The 15785-nt window shown below is 41.0% G+C and overlaps 1 protein-coding gene across 3 annotated transcripts in view; it reads right to left on the minus strand.

The window, feature by feature from the left end:
- The window catches only part of LOC143172009 (E3 ubiquitin-protein ligase UHRF2-like), a 148342-nt gene that overhangs the window by 42432 nt on the left and 90125 nt on the right, over window positions 1-15785 (minus strand). For 2 of the 3 annotated variants that reach the window (XM_076361221.1, XM_076361219.1), the window contains exons 4-5: window positions 14553-14771; window positions 1458-1567 (exon numbers count right to left, since the gene is read on the minus strand). In XM_076361221.1, coding sequence (XP_076217336.1) covers window positions 1458-1567; window positions 14553-14771 — 329 coding nt within the window. The remainder of the gene's footprint in view (window positions 1-1457; window positions 1568-14552; window positions 14772-15785) is intronic. The other variant, XM_076361220.1, reaches the window with a different exon arrangement.

A 15785-nucleotide genomic window follows, 5' to 3' on the forward strand; every position in this document is an offset into this window, starting at 1 on the left:
AAGAAATAAGACGTGACAGTAGTAACTGAAAACGAGTAGGAACTGAAAACTTGATTCTTATACAATAAAACAGGGACCCAGTGCAGGAAAATATAGAATATAAAATAAATAAGGCCTGAAGCCTAATCCATGACCTAAAGTTAGTGATAAAGTAATCATTTACATAAAACAGAACTTTAAACTTAATTCCACTGCACTGTAGGGGTGTATGTAATTAAATAAAGCATGACAAATTTACATACCCTCCGAAATCAGTTTTTATAAACTAGAAATATACTCACTATATATATAAAAATTAAATACATAAATGCAAAGCAGATATAACTTAGTTTTACACTATCTCTAAATTTAAAAATTTCTCAAAATGTCAGTTTATGACAAAAATATTATTTTAAAATGTTGAGAATCACCCTTAAAGTGACTAAGAGAACATAAATGGAATGGATGGTTAGTTTACATTGACTAATCTGAGAAAAATAAATAATAAACAATGAAAAAAAAATTGCTTAAAATGCCTTCATTTATTGAAAATTACATTTCTACTTTTATGAATACATTTGCAAATGGAATTTGCTTTTTAAAAAACACTGATTTTTAATATGACATCATTTCTTTAATAGTACACTGCAAATAAAGTCTTGTGTATTAATGACACCTACGTACAATGACACAAATATTAGCCTTAGATTATAAATGAAAACTAAACTGCGATAAGTTTTCTTCTTTTAAAATTCAGTAATATCGATCAATAATGCCACAGATCAACCGCTCAGTGTTCCCATTATAAACACTGTCTTATAACTCCTGTTCTTTAACTTTCATATATTGTTAAACTTAGGATACAATGTTAAACTGCTTTTTAGAGAACTGCCCTTTGGGGGGGGGCAGGGAGGAAACATGGTGTATTTAGTGTTCAGAAGGACATAAGTGGTCAAATAATAATCTAAAATCAAATATATCTGGTTTTTTCATAGTTCTAGCAAGCTTGACACTTTCTTGCTCTACACAGCTAATGATTTTTCATTCTTAGATAATGTCAGGGTTAAAGATAGTAGTATTGACTCTTTCAGTCTTTTGCATCTGTTAAGAACTCAAATGTGATGTCAATTATGATAGTAAGTTTTGTGATTCGGATACCTGCCTAGGAACTTATCTCAGACTATGAACTCACTCCATACAGATCATCTAAAATATCAGCCATTTACCTGCTTATGAGATTATATTCATAGCACTAATGTGTTGATATATTACATCAAAAATTTATTCTCAATATGCCATGTAATAAAGTTACATTATAGTAAAAACTTTTCAAACCAAAAGTCTGTGTGATAACAATTCTTTTATTACACACAAAAGAAACCTTAATTAAATTAATTCTGTGCCCTGATCCCTTAATTTTTTTAATGCCATTCAAATATTTAACTAACAGTCTTAATCATACAATAAAAAAAGCATACTTTTGAAATCTCCATCTCCAAATGTCAGTGGATAAGCTCCTGGCTTTTCAATCTTGTACATTTCCTCTATAAAAAGGATTCTGCAGTCGTTTATTGCATCTTCTGGGCCTCTGAAAAATAAAAATATAATAAAGTACGTTGAACTCTGTTTCTCAGTCTTAGCCTCTATAATTGGCAAACCCTAAGCAAAGTAATATAGTTAACTGGCATCTGTTTTATCAATGTTAAAATAGTTTTTATTGACTTCACAAACAAAATTCAATGCAATGCTCTAACATGTAGCAAAATCAAAATACAGTGTACAGTCTAGTTAGTGGCACAGATGAAGAACATCCCAACACAATGTTTCATTGTCCAGCTTGATTCTTCTAAGAATACTTCTAATATAATACACACCACAACAGCGATTTTATCTTAAACCAACACACAGTTATGCCTCATTTTCCTTCTAAATAACAGGAAACTTTGAATTGAAAGTATATTGAATTGAAAGTATATATGTATACATGCATATTTGTGTGTGTGTGCGCACACATGTGTTTGTGTGTGTATAATGCAAAATATAGAAATATAAATATATCTTAAACTTTAGGCAGATCTATATGGAAAAGTCAAAATAGACACAAATTCAATAAATTGTTGGCTATTAGTAAGCATCTATTTAAATTCTGAAGCATACTGTATTAAACTAGTAACGTAAAATTTTGTTGAGAAATAAACTGTATTGACAATTTCAGCATAAATCAGGCATTGCAGCTACAAATGAGACTTTCCTAGTAGCTAATAAAATGGAATTTTTGGCTGGAGGAGAGAAGGGAAAGAAGAAAGAGGGGACAAGAAAAAGATGTCTTTAGTAACAGGTTAGACAAATGCCTTTCAGAAATAACAACAGGTACAGTTTATCTTAAAGAATGGTCTAAGAGGAACTCATTCAGTCCCTTCCAACCTTGCTGTTTATGATTACTTAGATGCTGAATTTATCTACTGTATCTCAACTAGGACCTTGGGACAGGGGATAATCACAATGATGAGTGGCTCTAAATCACATCAATCAAGGATTCCTTTTAAGAAGCTTTGTTACCTATAGGGAAATAAGCTACATGTGTGTGCAAGAAGTCTATAGACAGGTTTTTTTGACAAGTGAACTTTAATAGAGCTGGTCAAGAATGTTTCAGCAAATTGTTAGACCACATGCCACTATGTTATGAGAGCTATTTTGAGAAATGAACCAGAAGTAGCATTCTGCATCTCAACAAAAACGTCTTCAAAGCTCAAGCAGCAAGTACCAAAGGTGTTAGATGAAAAAAAGATATTATCTTGGATATGGAATTATACCACATGAATATATATAAACATCAGTAAGAGAATCTATAGAAACTGAAATTCCAGGTCTAAATAGAAAAAAATATAGCATTAGGACTGCATTATTGTACATCCAAACAACATGATAATAGCAACTACGAGATATTGAAGGCCATCAGACATACTAAGAAGAAAGGAAACATAACAGTACTAGATCAGGTACTAGACCCGATGTCAAGATTAAATTTTTAGACACTGCCAATGATGGTTCCTTGGAGCAGCTACCCAGGAATCCACAAAAGCTGATGAACTCTTGACTTGGTCCTGAGTGACTTGGTCCACTCTGCAAGACCTGGTTCATTGCATTATTCCGTTGCTCTGTAATGATGTACTTAAATTCAGTATCTTTGCAAGAGCAAGAAAAGCCAAGTTACGTTCAATTTCAAAAAGGAAAATGAAATAGAAATACAAAAGCTTCCTCAAAAAATAATTAAGAGTAAAATCTGTACAGGCAGTGTGAAGACTACTTAGACAACATACTGGACACTGAGAACAAATGTACACCACCTATCAAAATATCAAGAGTGAGTAAAAGGAATCCAAGCAAGGCTAAACAGCAGGGAAATGGAAATTTCAAGAAGCAAGAAAGCATGCTACAAAAAGCAGAAGTTGTGTCTAAATGAGGAAGATAGAAAGGCTCAAAATCCATCAGGTTAAATGTAAAAACACAATAAAAAGCAATCTACAAAATGCAAAAATGCTTGGAAAAGCACTGATTAAGAGCAGAAAGCCCAACACAATCTGTAGAACTAACAGTTGATTAAAGTATAAAACTATGACATATTTCAAGATCCTTACTACTACCTTCCATTATTGCTACTCTAATGAATTTTTCAAATTCATAATATATTTTCTTGGAGAAAGATGTATAATGAATCTGTAGTGAACTGATTTTGCTGTTAGCCTTGAATTAATCCAAAGATTTAAATAAGACAACTTATGGTATTGAGAGAGGCCCTTGCTAAACTCAATCCTTCAAACGCCTTAATATATTAACTAAGTGAAGAAAAAGTGAGAGTTCATCAACCTTGAAGTCTAGCAAACAAAAAAGACAAAGCAGCATTTGAACTTTTTTGGTATTGTGACTCTCATTGTCAGCCAGCCACCGAAGTCTGGATAAAATATGAGAGGTTTGTCTCACAGTGACCCTCCACCAACAGGCACATATATGCTTCCTTGAAAGTTCAGAGAGAAAAATAATAATACCCTAATTACTAATAATTGTTTTCACCGTGAAAGAAATACTTCCCAAAGAAAGGAAGAATAGATGAATTTCAGAGATACTGTAAACTGAGATGGCAAGTTCTCTGGGGTATCAGAGAAACAGGAATGACTGCTCTGAACTGAAAATAATGAAGTATGATCAGAGTCATAAGAGTCCTACGGTCTTGGGCAGACTTGATCTGTGCTTATAGCATCACAGCTTTGCTGATATTTGTATTTAAGCTGCATTAAGTCTGGTTTGGATAGGCTCTAGAAACACTACAATGACAACCTTTAATTGCAGTGCAGATACAGAACAAATGAGAATTATTAATATATGGTTAGATCTACTGTTGCAATGATTTTTTTGGTGGGTCTTTGTTCAGTTTCACTCTTGTCTTTGATAATGTTCTCTAATTTATCTTGGTTTCCCAAAAAACAAAGTAATGATGACAAATTTTTCAAGACTTTTCCACTAGGGTTTGACTGAGAAATGAGTAAAGAAATATCACATAACAGATAGGCACGCCAAAAATACAGTAAAAGATATATTTTCCTCATCACAAGTTTTATTGACTCTACACCATCACTATATACAGTGTAAACATACATGCCCTTGTTATTTCCTGTCATTGTGCCAGCAACTCAGTGACACCTTTGTCAAAAGCAATAAAGATCAATAAAAAGTTGTATTGTTTTGAATCAAATATTCAAGCCCTCTTAAACATAATATTGAAGAGAGAAAGAGTCAGTGAATGGAACAACTGCAAGTGTTCTACCTCCCTTTACTGCCTGCCAAGTTTTTTTCTTAAGTAGTTAACAAATAATTAATCACCTAAAAATAAGTGATAAATTACAGTTTTTATTGAAAAGAATTAATAACTAACACTAAAGGATTGATTTTACAAACCCAAATACCTGAAATCAAGTAATTCCCGTTGAAGCATATTCTTTACACAAGTTTATCAATTCCAGGAAGTTTATCTTGTACTTTTACCATTAATTGAGATGAATGACTGGGGTAACTCAGGTGGCTCAGAATTATACCTGGATGAATCATAAGAAACATCAGGGCTCAGAAAATTTTGCTTTCTGCATACTGTCATAGTTGATTGGCCACATGTATAAGCTATTAACACATCAATGAAGCCTGAACACTTAGTCGGGCAGAATACTCATTGAAATAAATAAGATTCTACTTAGAAAATGAACTTCATTTGGCCAAATAAATTCACCATCCTGGAATACAGTATTTCTCTATTGTGGCTTTTGCAAATTTCTTCCAGAGGGTAGTGAATAAGAATACTACAGGGAGTCATACATACTTTCCATCTTCAACATTTAAACATAACTATCAGTTTACTTAGGTTTAAAAAAAAAAATTAAAAAACGACCCATAAAATTTCTAACTGAAATAAAGAGTTTTTCTTAGATAATGTAGACACCACCTGAAATATCTAATTGTTTTTGCGAATATAAAGCATATTTTGGTTAACCCATTTTGGGGGGGGAACAAAAGAACCTTTGCCACAAAAAAAACCACCCCAAAGAGCAGTTTTAAAAACATTATCAATAATCAGAGGTTCATACCTGAGGTTCATATAAATCAACCTCTGGACAGTTGTTTTGCAGAAGGTCATGAAGTCCATTTCTGCAGTTCACCAAATGTCATACACATATTAAATGCATTACAATAAATATCATGGAAAAACCATAAGGACAGTCAAGCAGTGGAGCAGGCATCCAGAGAGGTTATGCAGTCTCCATTCTTGGAGGTTTTCAAGACCAGACTGAATAAAGCCCTGAGCAACCTGGTCTGACATCATAGCTGACCCTGCTTTGAGAAGGAAGTTGAACTAGAGACCTCCTGAGGCTCCTTCCAACCTGAATTATCCAATGATCTTGAGATCTCTGGATTGTTTTTCTTTTAAAAAATACTTCTCCCTTGCTAAGTTTGTGGTTAATAATTCAAACTTCCTATTCAACGTCTTGCTTTAGATTTGAGGGTAGTTTTTCTTAAAAGACAACTGTCTCCAAAATGAATTCATATTCCTCCTCTACATTTTGAATCACAGGAAGCTATAATACACTGAAATATTTCATGTAAATCACTCCTGTTAACCTAAATTTAAAAGCAATACTCAAAACAGATTTGCATATGCTTGCAAAAGCTACCAACTCAACATCTTTCACATTTAAAAAATGCAACTATTTCTGGTACGTAAGCAAAATATTAAATTGCGGCTCATCATAAAAATATTCTGCCATTCTCTCCCAATCAATCATGTCCTACATTAGAAATGTTCATAAAAATTCAACATTCCTCCATTCTTACAATAAAAAGCATTCTAAAATCTGAATGGTTAAAATAATTTTAAGGAAAATATTTTTATAATTACAATACTCTTTGTTGTGGTGAAATTTAGGAGGTGCCACCACTGTTGTGGTTTGACCTGGCAGGCAGCTAAACACCACACAGCCGTTCACTCACTCCCCCCGCACCCATGGGGTGGGATGGGGGAGAGAATCGGAAAAAAAAAGTAAAATTTGTGGGTTGAGATAAAGACAGTTTAATAGGACAGAAAAGGAAGGGAAAATAATAATAATAATGATAAAAGAATATAAAAAGCAAGTGATGCACAGTGCAATTGCTCACCACCCGCCGACCGATGCCCAGCCAGTCCCCGAGCAGCGGCCCCCCCGGCCAGCTTTCCCCAGTTTATGTACTGAGCATGACGTCCCATGGTATGGAATGTCCCTTTGGCCAGTTTGGGTCAGCTGTCCTGGCTGTGCCCCCTCCCAGCTTCTTGTGCACCTCCAGCCTTCTCAGTCGGCAGAGCATGGGAAGCTGAAAAGTCCTTGACTAGTGTAAGCATTACCTAGCAGCAACTAAAACATCGGTGTGTTATCAACATTATTCTCCTCCTAAATCCAAACCACAGCACTGTACCAGCTACTAGGAAGAAAATTAACTCTATCCCTGCTGAAACCAGGACACACCACTAAAGCAAACTTTTTCGTAGCTAAAAAGAAATGTTCACTTCAAGTTACACTGTAACATCAGTTTCACTCTTGGTAACACATGCATCCTCCTACAGAGTTGGAGACAACAGACTGAATCCAACTGCCTTCAGTTCCTTTGTGAATATGATATGGTATGAAAAGGACTCTGTGTCAAAGGGACAAAGAAAGCTAGCAAGAGAGGAGAAGGCTAGCAGTGGATTCTTCAAGGAAACTGTAAAGACTGCATTCTTTAAGATGGGGAAAATAAGCAATGTCACAACCTATTTAAAGTTGTCATGTGGATTTCTGAAAAAAACTACTGAATTTCTGAAGAACTATACCCAAGTTCCTAAAATTAAACAGGTGTACTGGGTCTGGCTGGGATGGAGTTAATTTTCTTTATAGCAGCCCGCATGGTGCTGTGCTTTGGATCTGTGACTAAAACAGCGCTCATAACACATCAGTGTTTTGGCTACTGCTGAGCAGTGCTTATACAGCATCAAGACTTTCTCTTTTTCCTACTCCACATAGATAGATTGGTTATCAATTGCACTTTAGATGTAGCCCCTATGGTAAAGAAAGACCTATGGGGATGTCCCACTGAGGCCCAGTGGCACCCACTAGTCAAAAAGGGTCCTGATCCACTCAGAGCCCATTTATTGTCAATAGGCGCTTGCTTTACAGGTGCAGCACCCAGGTATTATAAGAGGTAGTTTCTGCTATGCCCGTTCTGTTATCTTCCCGTCTCCCTGAAAATGCAGCTATAGTTATCACCAAACCCCCTTGTGTATGGATAGTTAAAAATCCCCCTAAGCCCGTGCAAAAGCGCCCTGACCCAAAGCACCTTGAAGTATGGAAAGACTATTTGTCCCTGGGCATTCCTGAAAAGGCAATCCTCATTTGGTAGCAAGGGGTGGCAAGGTGTGCAAGCCTCATATCGGGAATGGGAGCATGGTTTTTTTTAGGGCCAGTTCTGTTCAATATTTTTATCAATAATCTGGATGCAGGAGTTGAATGCACCATTAGCAAGTTTGCTGACGATACTAAACTGGGAGGTGCTGTTGACTCTCCCGAGGGACAAGAGGCCTTGCAGAGGGATCTAGAGAGATTGGAGCATTGGGATATGATTAATGGGATGAAATTTAACAAGAACAAATGCTGGATTCTGCACTTGGGACAGAGTAATGCCGGGCACAAGTATAAATTGGGAGAGGAGTGGCTGGAGAGCAGCCCTGCAGAAAGGGATCTGGGGGTGCTGGTCGACAGCAGGCTCAATAGGAGTTAGCAGTGTGCCCTGGCAGCCAAGAGGGCAAACCGCATCCTGGGGGGCATCAAACACAGTATAACCAGCCGGTCAAAAGAGGTGATTATCCTGCTGTATTCAGCATTGGTGTGGCCTCACCTTGAGTACTGTGTGCAGTTCTGGGCCCCACAGTTTAAGAAGGATGCTTCACTCTTGCCAAGCTGGTGAAGAGGGCTTTAAACTAGAGATGCCGGGGGAGGGGAACCTCAATCCATCCCACTCCTACCAGTTTGATGCCAGGACCAGCAATAGATGCCCAGAGCCTGGAGAAGGAACGCAGGTCAGCAGGCGAGCGCCTGAAGAGCAGCACAAAGGAACTCCAGCCAGTAAGACAGCTTCAGCGGGGGCCCAGCTTCAATGCCTCTATGCAAACGCACGTAGCATGGGGAATAAACAAGAGGAATTCAAGATGTGCGCACGCCTGCAGGGCTACAACCTTATTGGCATCACGGAGACGTGGTGGGATGGCTCCTATGCTTGGAGTGTTGGGATGGAGGGATACAGGCTCTTTAGGAAGGACAGGCAGGGGAGACGAGGAGGGGGTGTCGCCCTCTATGTCAATGACCAGCTGGAGTGCATGGAGCTCTGCCTGGGGATGGATGAGGAGCCAACCAAGAACTTGTGGGTCAGGATTAAAGGGAAGGCAGGGACAGGTGACATTACGGTGGGGGTCTGCTACAGGCCACCCGACCAGGAAGACCGAGCGGATGAGGCCCTCTATAGACAGATAGGAGCAGCCTCACGCTCACAAGCCCTGGTCCTCATGGGGGACTTCAGCCACCCCGACATCTGTTGGAGGGACAACACGGCAGGGCATAAGCAATCCGGGAGGTTCCTGGAATGCGTCGATGATAACTTCCTTCTCCAAGTGGTAGAGGAGCCAACGAGGAGAGGTGCTACGCTGGACCTTGTTCTCACCAACAAGGAGGGGCTGGTGGGGAATGTGAAGCTCAAGGGCAGCCTGGGCTGCAGTGACCACGAAATGGTGGAGTTCAAGATCCTTAGGGCACCGAGGAGGGCGCACAGCAAGCTCACTACCCTGGACTTCAGGAGAGCAGACTTTGGCCTCTTCAGGGATCTGCTTGGTAGAGTGCCATGGGACAAAGCCCTGGAGGGAAGAGGGGCCCAAGAAAGCTGGGTAATATTCAAGGATCACCTCCTCCAAGCTCAGGAGCGATGCATCCCAACAAAGAGGAAGTCAGGCAAAAACACCAGGAGGCCTGCAGGGATGAACAAGGAGCTCCTGGACAAACTCAAACACAAAAAGGAAGCCTACAGAGGGTGGAAGCAAGGACAGGTAGCCTGCGAGGAATACAGAGAAATTGTCCAAGCAGCCAGGGATCAGGTTAGGAAAGCTAAAGCCCTGATAGAATTAAATCTGGCCAGGGACGTCAAGGGCAACAAGAAAAGATTCTATAGGTACGTCGGGGATAAAAGGAAGACGAGGGAAAATGTGGGCCCTCTCTGGAAGGAAATGGGAGACCTGGTTACCTGGGACATGGAGAAGGCAGAAGTACTCAATGACTTTTTTGCCTCGGTCTTCACCGGCAAGTGCCCGAGCCTCACCGCCCAAGCTGCAGAAGGCAAAGGCAGGGCCTGGGAGAATGAAGAGCCACCCACTGTGGGAGAAGATCAGGTTCGAGACCATCTAAGGCACCTGTCCTGGTTTCGGCAGGGATAGATTTAATTTCCTTCCTAGTAGCTGGTACAGTGCTGTGTTTTGGATTTAGGAGGAGAACAATGTTGATAACACACCGATGTTTTAGTTGTTGCTAGGTAATGCTTACACTAGCCAAGGACTTTTTCAGCTTCCCATGCTCTACCGACTGAGAAGGCTGGAGGTGCCCAAGAAGCTGGGAGGGGGCACAGCCAGGACAGCTGACCCAAACTGGCCAAAGGGACATTCCATACCATGGGACGTCATGCTCAGTACATAAACTGGGGAAAGCTGGCCGGGGGGGCCACTGCTCGGGGACAGGCTGGGCATCGGTCAGCGGGTGGTGAGCAATTGCACTGTGCATCACTTGCTTCGTATATTATTATTATTATTATTATTAGGATTTTAGTCTATTTCAATTCTTAAACTGTTATCTCAGCCCACGAGTTTTCTCACTTTCACTCTTCCGATTCTCTCCCCCATCCCACCGGGGGAGGGGGGAGTGAGCGAGCGGCTGTGTGGTGCTCAGTTGCCGACTGAGGTTAAACCACAACAGCACCTGAAGGTGCACAAGTCCATGGGACCCAATGAGATCCATCCACGGGTCCTGAAGGACCTGGCGGATGAAGTTGCTAAGCCACTATCCATCGTATTTGAGAAGTTGTGGCAGTCCAGTGAAGCTCCCACTGACTGGAAAAGGGGAAACATAACCCCCATTTTTAAGAAGGGAAAAAAGGAAGACCCAGGGGAGCTACAGGCCAGTCAGTCTCACCTCTGTGCCTGGGAAGATCGTGGAACAGATCCTCCTGGAAGCTATGCTAAGGCACGTGGAGGACAGGGAGGTGATTCGAGACAGCCAGCGTGGCTTCACCAAGAGCAAGTCCTGTCTGACTAACCAAGTGGCCTTCTATGATGGAGTGACTACATCAGTGGACACGGGAAGGGCTACAGATGTCGTCTATCTGGACCTCTGTAAGGCCTTTGACACGGTCCCCCACAACATCCTTCTCTCTAAACTGGAGAGGTATGGATTTGATGGGTGGACTGTCCGGTGGGTGAGGAATTGGTTAGATGGTCGCATCCAGAGGGTAGTGGTCAACGGCTCAATGTCCAGATGGAGGTTGGTGACGAGTGGCGTCCCGCAGGGGTCTGTATTGGGACCGGTACTGTTTAAAATCTTCATCATCAGTGACATAGACAGTGGGATCAAGTGCACCCTCAGCAAGTTTGCAGATGACACCAAGCTGAGTGGTGCGGTCGACACGCCAGAGGGACGGGATGCCATCCAGAGGGACCTGGACAAGCTGGAGAAGTGGGCCCGTGTGAACCTCATGAGGTTTAACAAGGCCAAGTGCAAGGTCCTGCCCCTGGGTCGGGGCAACCCCCGGTATCAATACAGGCTGGGGGATGAAGGGATTGAGAGCAGCCCTGCCGAGAAGGACTTGGGGGTACTGGTGGATGAGAAGCTGGACGTGAGCCAGCAATGTGCGCTCGCAGCCCAGAAGGCCAAGCGTATCCTGGGCTGCATCAAAAGAAGCGTGGCCAGCAGGTCGAGGGAGGGGATTCTGCCCCTCTACTCTGCTCTGGTGAGACCCCACCTGGAGTACTGCGTCCAGCTCTGGAGCCCTCAGCATAAGAAAGACACGGACCTGTTGGAGCGGGTCCAGAGGAGGGCCACGAAAATGATCAGGGGGATGGAACCCCTCTCCTCTGAAGAAAGGCTGAGAGAGTTGGGGTTGTTCAGCCTAGAGAAGAGAAGGCTTTGGGGAGACCTTATTGCAGCCTATCAGTACTTAAAGGGGGCTTATAAAAAAGATGGTGGCAAACATTTTAGCAGGGCCTGTTGCGACAGGACAAGGGGGAATGGCTTTAAACTAAAGGGGGTTAGATTTAGACTAGATATAAGGAAGAAATTTTTTACGCTGAGGGTGGTGAAACACTGGCACAGGTTGCCCAGAGAGGTGGTGGATGCCCCATCCCTGGAAACATTCAAGGTCAGGCTGGACGGGGCTCTGAGCAACCTGATCTAATTGAAGATGTCCCTGCCCATGGCAGGGGCTTGGACTAGATGACCTTTAGAGGTCTTTTGCAACGAAAACTATTCTATGATTCTATGATTCTCTAAGCATGTTAAGGTCCTTGAATGCATCCAGAGGAGGGCAGCAAAGGTGGTGACAGAGCTGGAAGGCATTTCCTATGAGGAGCGGCTGAGGACTCTGGGTTTGTTTAGTTTGGAGTAAAAGAGGCTGAGGGGCCACCTCATTGCGCTCTACGGCTTCCTGAGGAGGGGAAGTGGAGGGGGAGGTGCTGATCTCTTCTCCCTGGTATCCAGTGATAGGATGTGTGGGAATGGTTCAAAGCTGCACCAGGGGAGGTTCAGACTGGACATTAGGAAACATTTCTTTACCAAGAGGGCGGTCAAACACTGGAACAGGCTTCCTAGAGAGGTGGTCGATGCCCCAAGCCTGTCAGTGTTTAAGAGGCATTTGGACAATGCCCTTAATAACATGCTTTAACTTTTGGTCAGCCCTGAAGTGGTCAGACAGTTGGACTAGATGATCATTGTAGGTCCCTTCCAACTGAACTGGTCTATTCTATTCTGTTCTGTTCTGTTCTATTCTATTCTATTCTTTACTTGCCACTTTCCTTGCCCTTTCTGATATTTACGAAGTCCTTGGGGATCGCCCCCTTACACTTAAGGTTTTACATCCTATTCTTCACAATGTCCTTTGCAATGTTCCTTTCCTGAAGGATGTGCACAATCCATTACCATTCAGTGTTGGTTTTTTTGTATCTCCGCTATCATTGACAGAGTCTGACCTTGAGGTCCCAACCGTTTTGTTCTCACCCTTCTCTCCTTTCCCTATTTTGCAGCTACCGATGATCCCTAAGTCTCACCTATTACAGAAGCCCCTCCTTTCGCCACCTTCACAAGCTCTTGTAGGGACTACAGTGCGAGCATGTATTCCCCCTACCAACACCATCACTACAGCTCTAATTACAGGGGTACTAGGACCAGATTTGTATGAAGGAATTCTGAAAAGAATAACTCATATAACTACCTGCCCCTTGGCTTGTAGCCTAGACAGGATGCATTTTGTTCTTTTCTTGTAGATTGCCTCCTTTGACATCCTGCTACTCTGAAGAAGAATTCCCAATTTCCTATGACTCTTGGTTCACTAAATTTTCAGGACAAATGGGAAAATCTGTCTCATGGAATCCACTATTTTAATATTGACAGATCCGTGATCTATCCTGTGGATCATCAACAATGGGCCTGGCAAGGAACGAAAGGATGGCAATTGGTAGACATTAAAGCTTGCATCCCTGAGCCCGGTCTGGGGTTCGTATGTGAAGGAAATTCCTTTAGAACCTTTGATATGTGCCTTAATTCCCCTAACAGAGTCTGTCATTTCTCAATAGACCCCAGTGAACTGAGACGATACTCATCTATGTCTGGAACAGCTGTGTATCTTTACAAGCTTCATGTCCTTCTGTATATATTGACTCTACATATAACCATACTTTATGTTAGTTAATCTATGTACCTGTTATTTTACAACCCTATCTGGATGTGATTTTAACTATACTGCCCCAATTGTCATTTATCAAGTACTGTCAACTAACTATACCCTCTACCACCACATCACCCCTACCCCTATTGGTATGAATTTATCTCTGATTGAACGGGTTTTGCCACATGAAGACTTACATCGACTATTGAAACAGGCAAAGGAGCAGGCACAACAAACTTTAATAGCTGTCCACCATGATATCACAGAGATCAAACAAATCCTGGAATGTGTTCAAAAAATAGTCATAGTTGGTGGGAATCCCTTCTAGGATGGTCTGCCACAGCTATGGGGATGTCCCACTTCATTCCCCTACTTTTTATACTTATTTTGAGCAGTTTCTTACTTATTCTAGTCATCATATTTATATATTTGGCTTCTGGCTTGCATTATTCTGATGGTTTCTCAACGCACCACCTTATTGACTGCCTTGATTCTAACCCTTCATCACTCCATGACCAAACTCCCCTGCTCACCTGACATCCTTGGGGAGGTGGGAGGCATTGACATCGGTCTTGGCCTTATGCCACCATGACATGATGGCCACCCTTTCCCCCACTGTGTTGCGTAAGCAAGGGTGGAAATGGGGGGCTAGTATTGCCTTATATGGTATTTCTGGGTCCCATGCACACCAAGGATGGAACCGGCATAGAGGGGTAAGCAGACGTGGGATGTGATGATTGGTTAACAAGTCCAGATAGTGCTTCCATGACTCAACAATAAAAGAGGACAGTCTGATCAGGTGCGTATCGTCTCAGCATGTTCATCGTGGTCTACTGAGAAATGACAGTCTCTGTTAGGGGAATTAAGGCACATATCAAAGGTTCTAAAGGAATTTCCTTTACACACGAACCCCAGACCTGGCTCAGCTGTGGAAATACAGTATGTTAATGTTAACCTAATGATGAGTAGCAAACAAAAACTAAAAGCTTTAGGTTTTGTTTGCTTGTTTAAGAAAGTAAATAGACTTTCCATATTAGCCAAAGAAATCTTACCCCAGCAGAATTTTAGCATGAACCTCTTTGTTAGTCCTTGAAATTTCTCTCAGAGAGGTAATTTCTGCATCAAACCAGAATCCTCTTTCTTCTGGAGCCTCAACATTGTAGTTAACCATCACCACATCACCCACTTTTAGTTCACTCCACTTCAGAATGGTTCTTGCTCGTGGTCGAAGATTTTTGGTGTCCATTTCTACTATGCCATTCTCTGGATACCTTGAAAGGCAAAACCGAACAGAAGTGACAATTAGTACTCCCAAAGTAGTAAGAAGTAAGTTAAAGACAACTTTTTTCAGAAGCACAATTTTCAAAATAACTTTTGGGAGTGTTAATCCTTAATTCTGTTTAAAAATTTGATCTAGTATGTTTTTTTCTAAATTTTATATTAGTCTCAATGTCGACTAGTGATGTGACTAATCTCATAGCAGAAAAAGCATCCAGCAATCCAAAGGAAAAAAAAATCCATGAGCATTTGATGATTTCTTTTTATAAGTTCAAGTTCAAGTTTCCACATAGGCACAGATCAAATTTGTTCTCAGTAAAGTCAAAGGACCCAATTAAGCCAACAGTGAAAAAGCAACAAAGATTAAAACTCGAATCTTCAAAAATGCTCAATTCTAGTTTAACTTGGCTTTCATACATTTGTTACATTTCCATCAATTTCAGTAACAACATAGCTAAGACAATGTTAGCTCATTTTAAAAAAAAATCAACCCTACAAACACAGCATGTATAAAAAAGATCTCGTGATGAAGACTGCATGAGTCCACATTCCATTTACCAATGTTTTAAAAAATGGCTAACTGCAGAAACCCATAACCAAAATCAGGACTATTTCTAAGACTTTCTAATAGACATGGCAGCTAATAGTTTTAAAGTGTTTTCTCTCTTCAGTTATAAAATTAAAACCCTATTATGTTAAATCAGAGAAGCATTACTTCAGGATTTCTCTTAATGAGATACAGTAAGGGTTGCAAAATTATAAGAAATAAAGAATAGGCAGAAAGAAAAAAGACTGCACTAAAATACATTTATGGGATTTTGGGTTCTTTAGCAGGTTTGGTTTTTTTAACTAGAAACCTGATTATCCCCCTGCCCATCCGAGCTATATTATGAATAATTTCTAGTGAGCTCTATTCCCTTTTAAAGTTGAGAGACATTCATTTAGAACAATTAAAGTAGGGCTATTTGAATGGGATTGTACTACAATTAAAGAGCACAAAACAAATA

Source organism: Aptenodytes patagonicus, chromosome W, assembly GCF_965638725.1.
Source record: "Aptenodytes patagonicus chromosome W, bAptPat1.pri.cur, whole genome shotgun sequence".
NCBI lineage: Eukaryota > Metazoa > Chordata > Aves > Sphenisciformes > Spheniscidae > Aptenodytes > Aptenodytes patagonicus.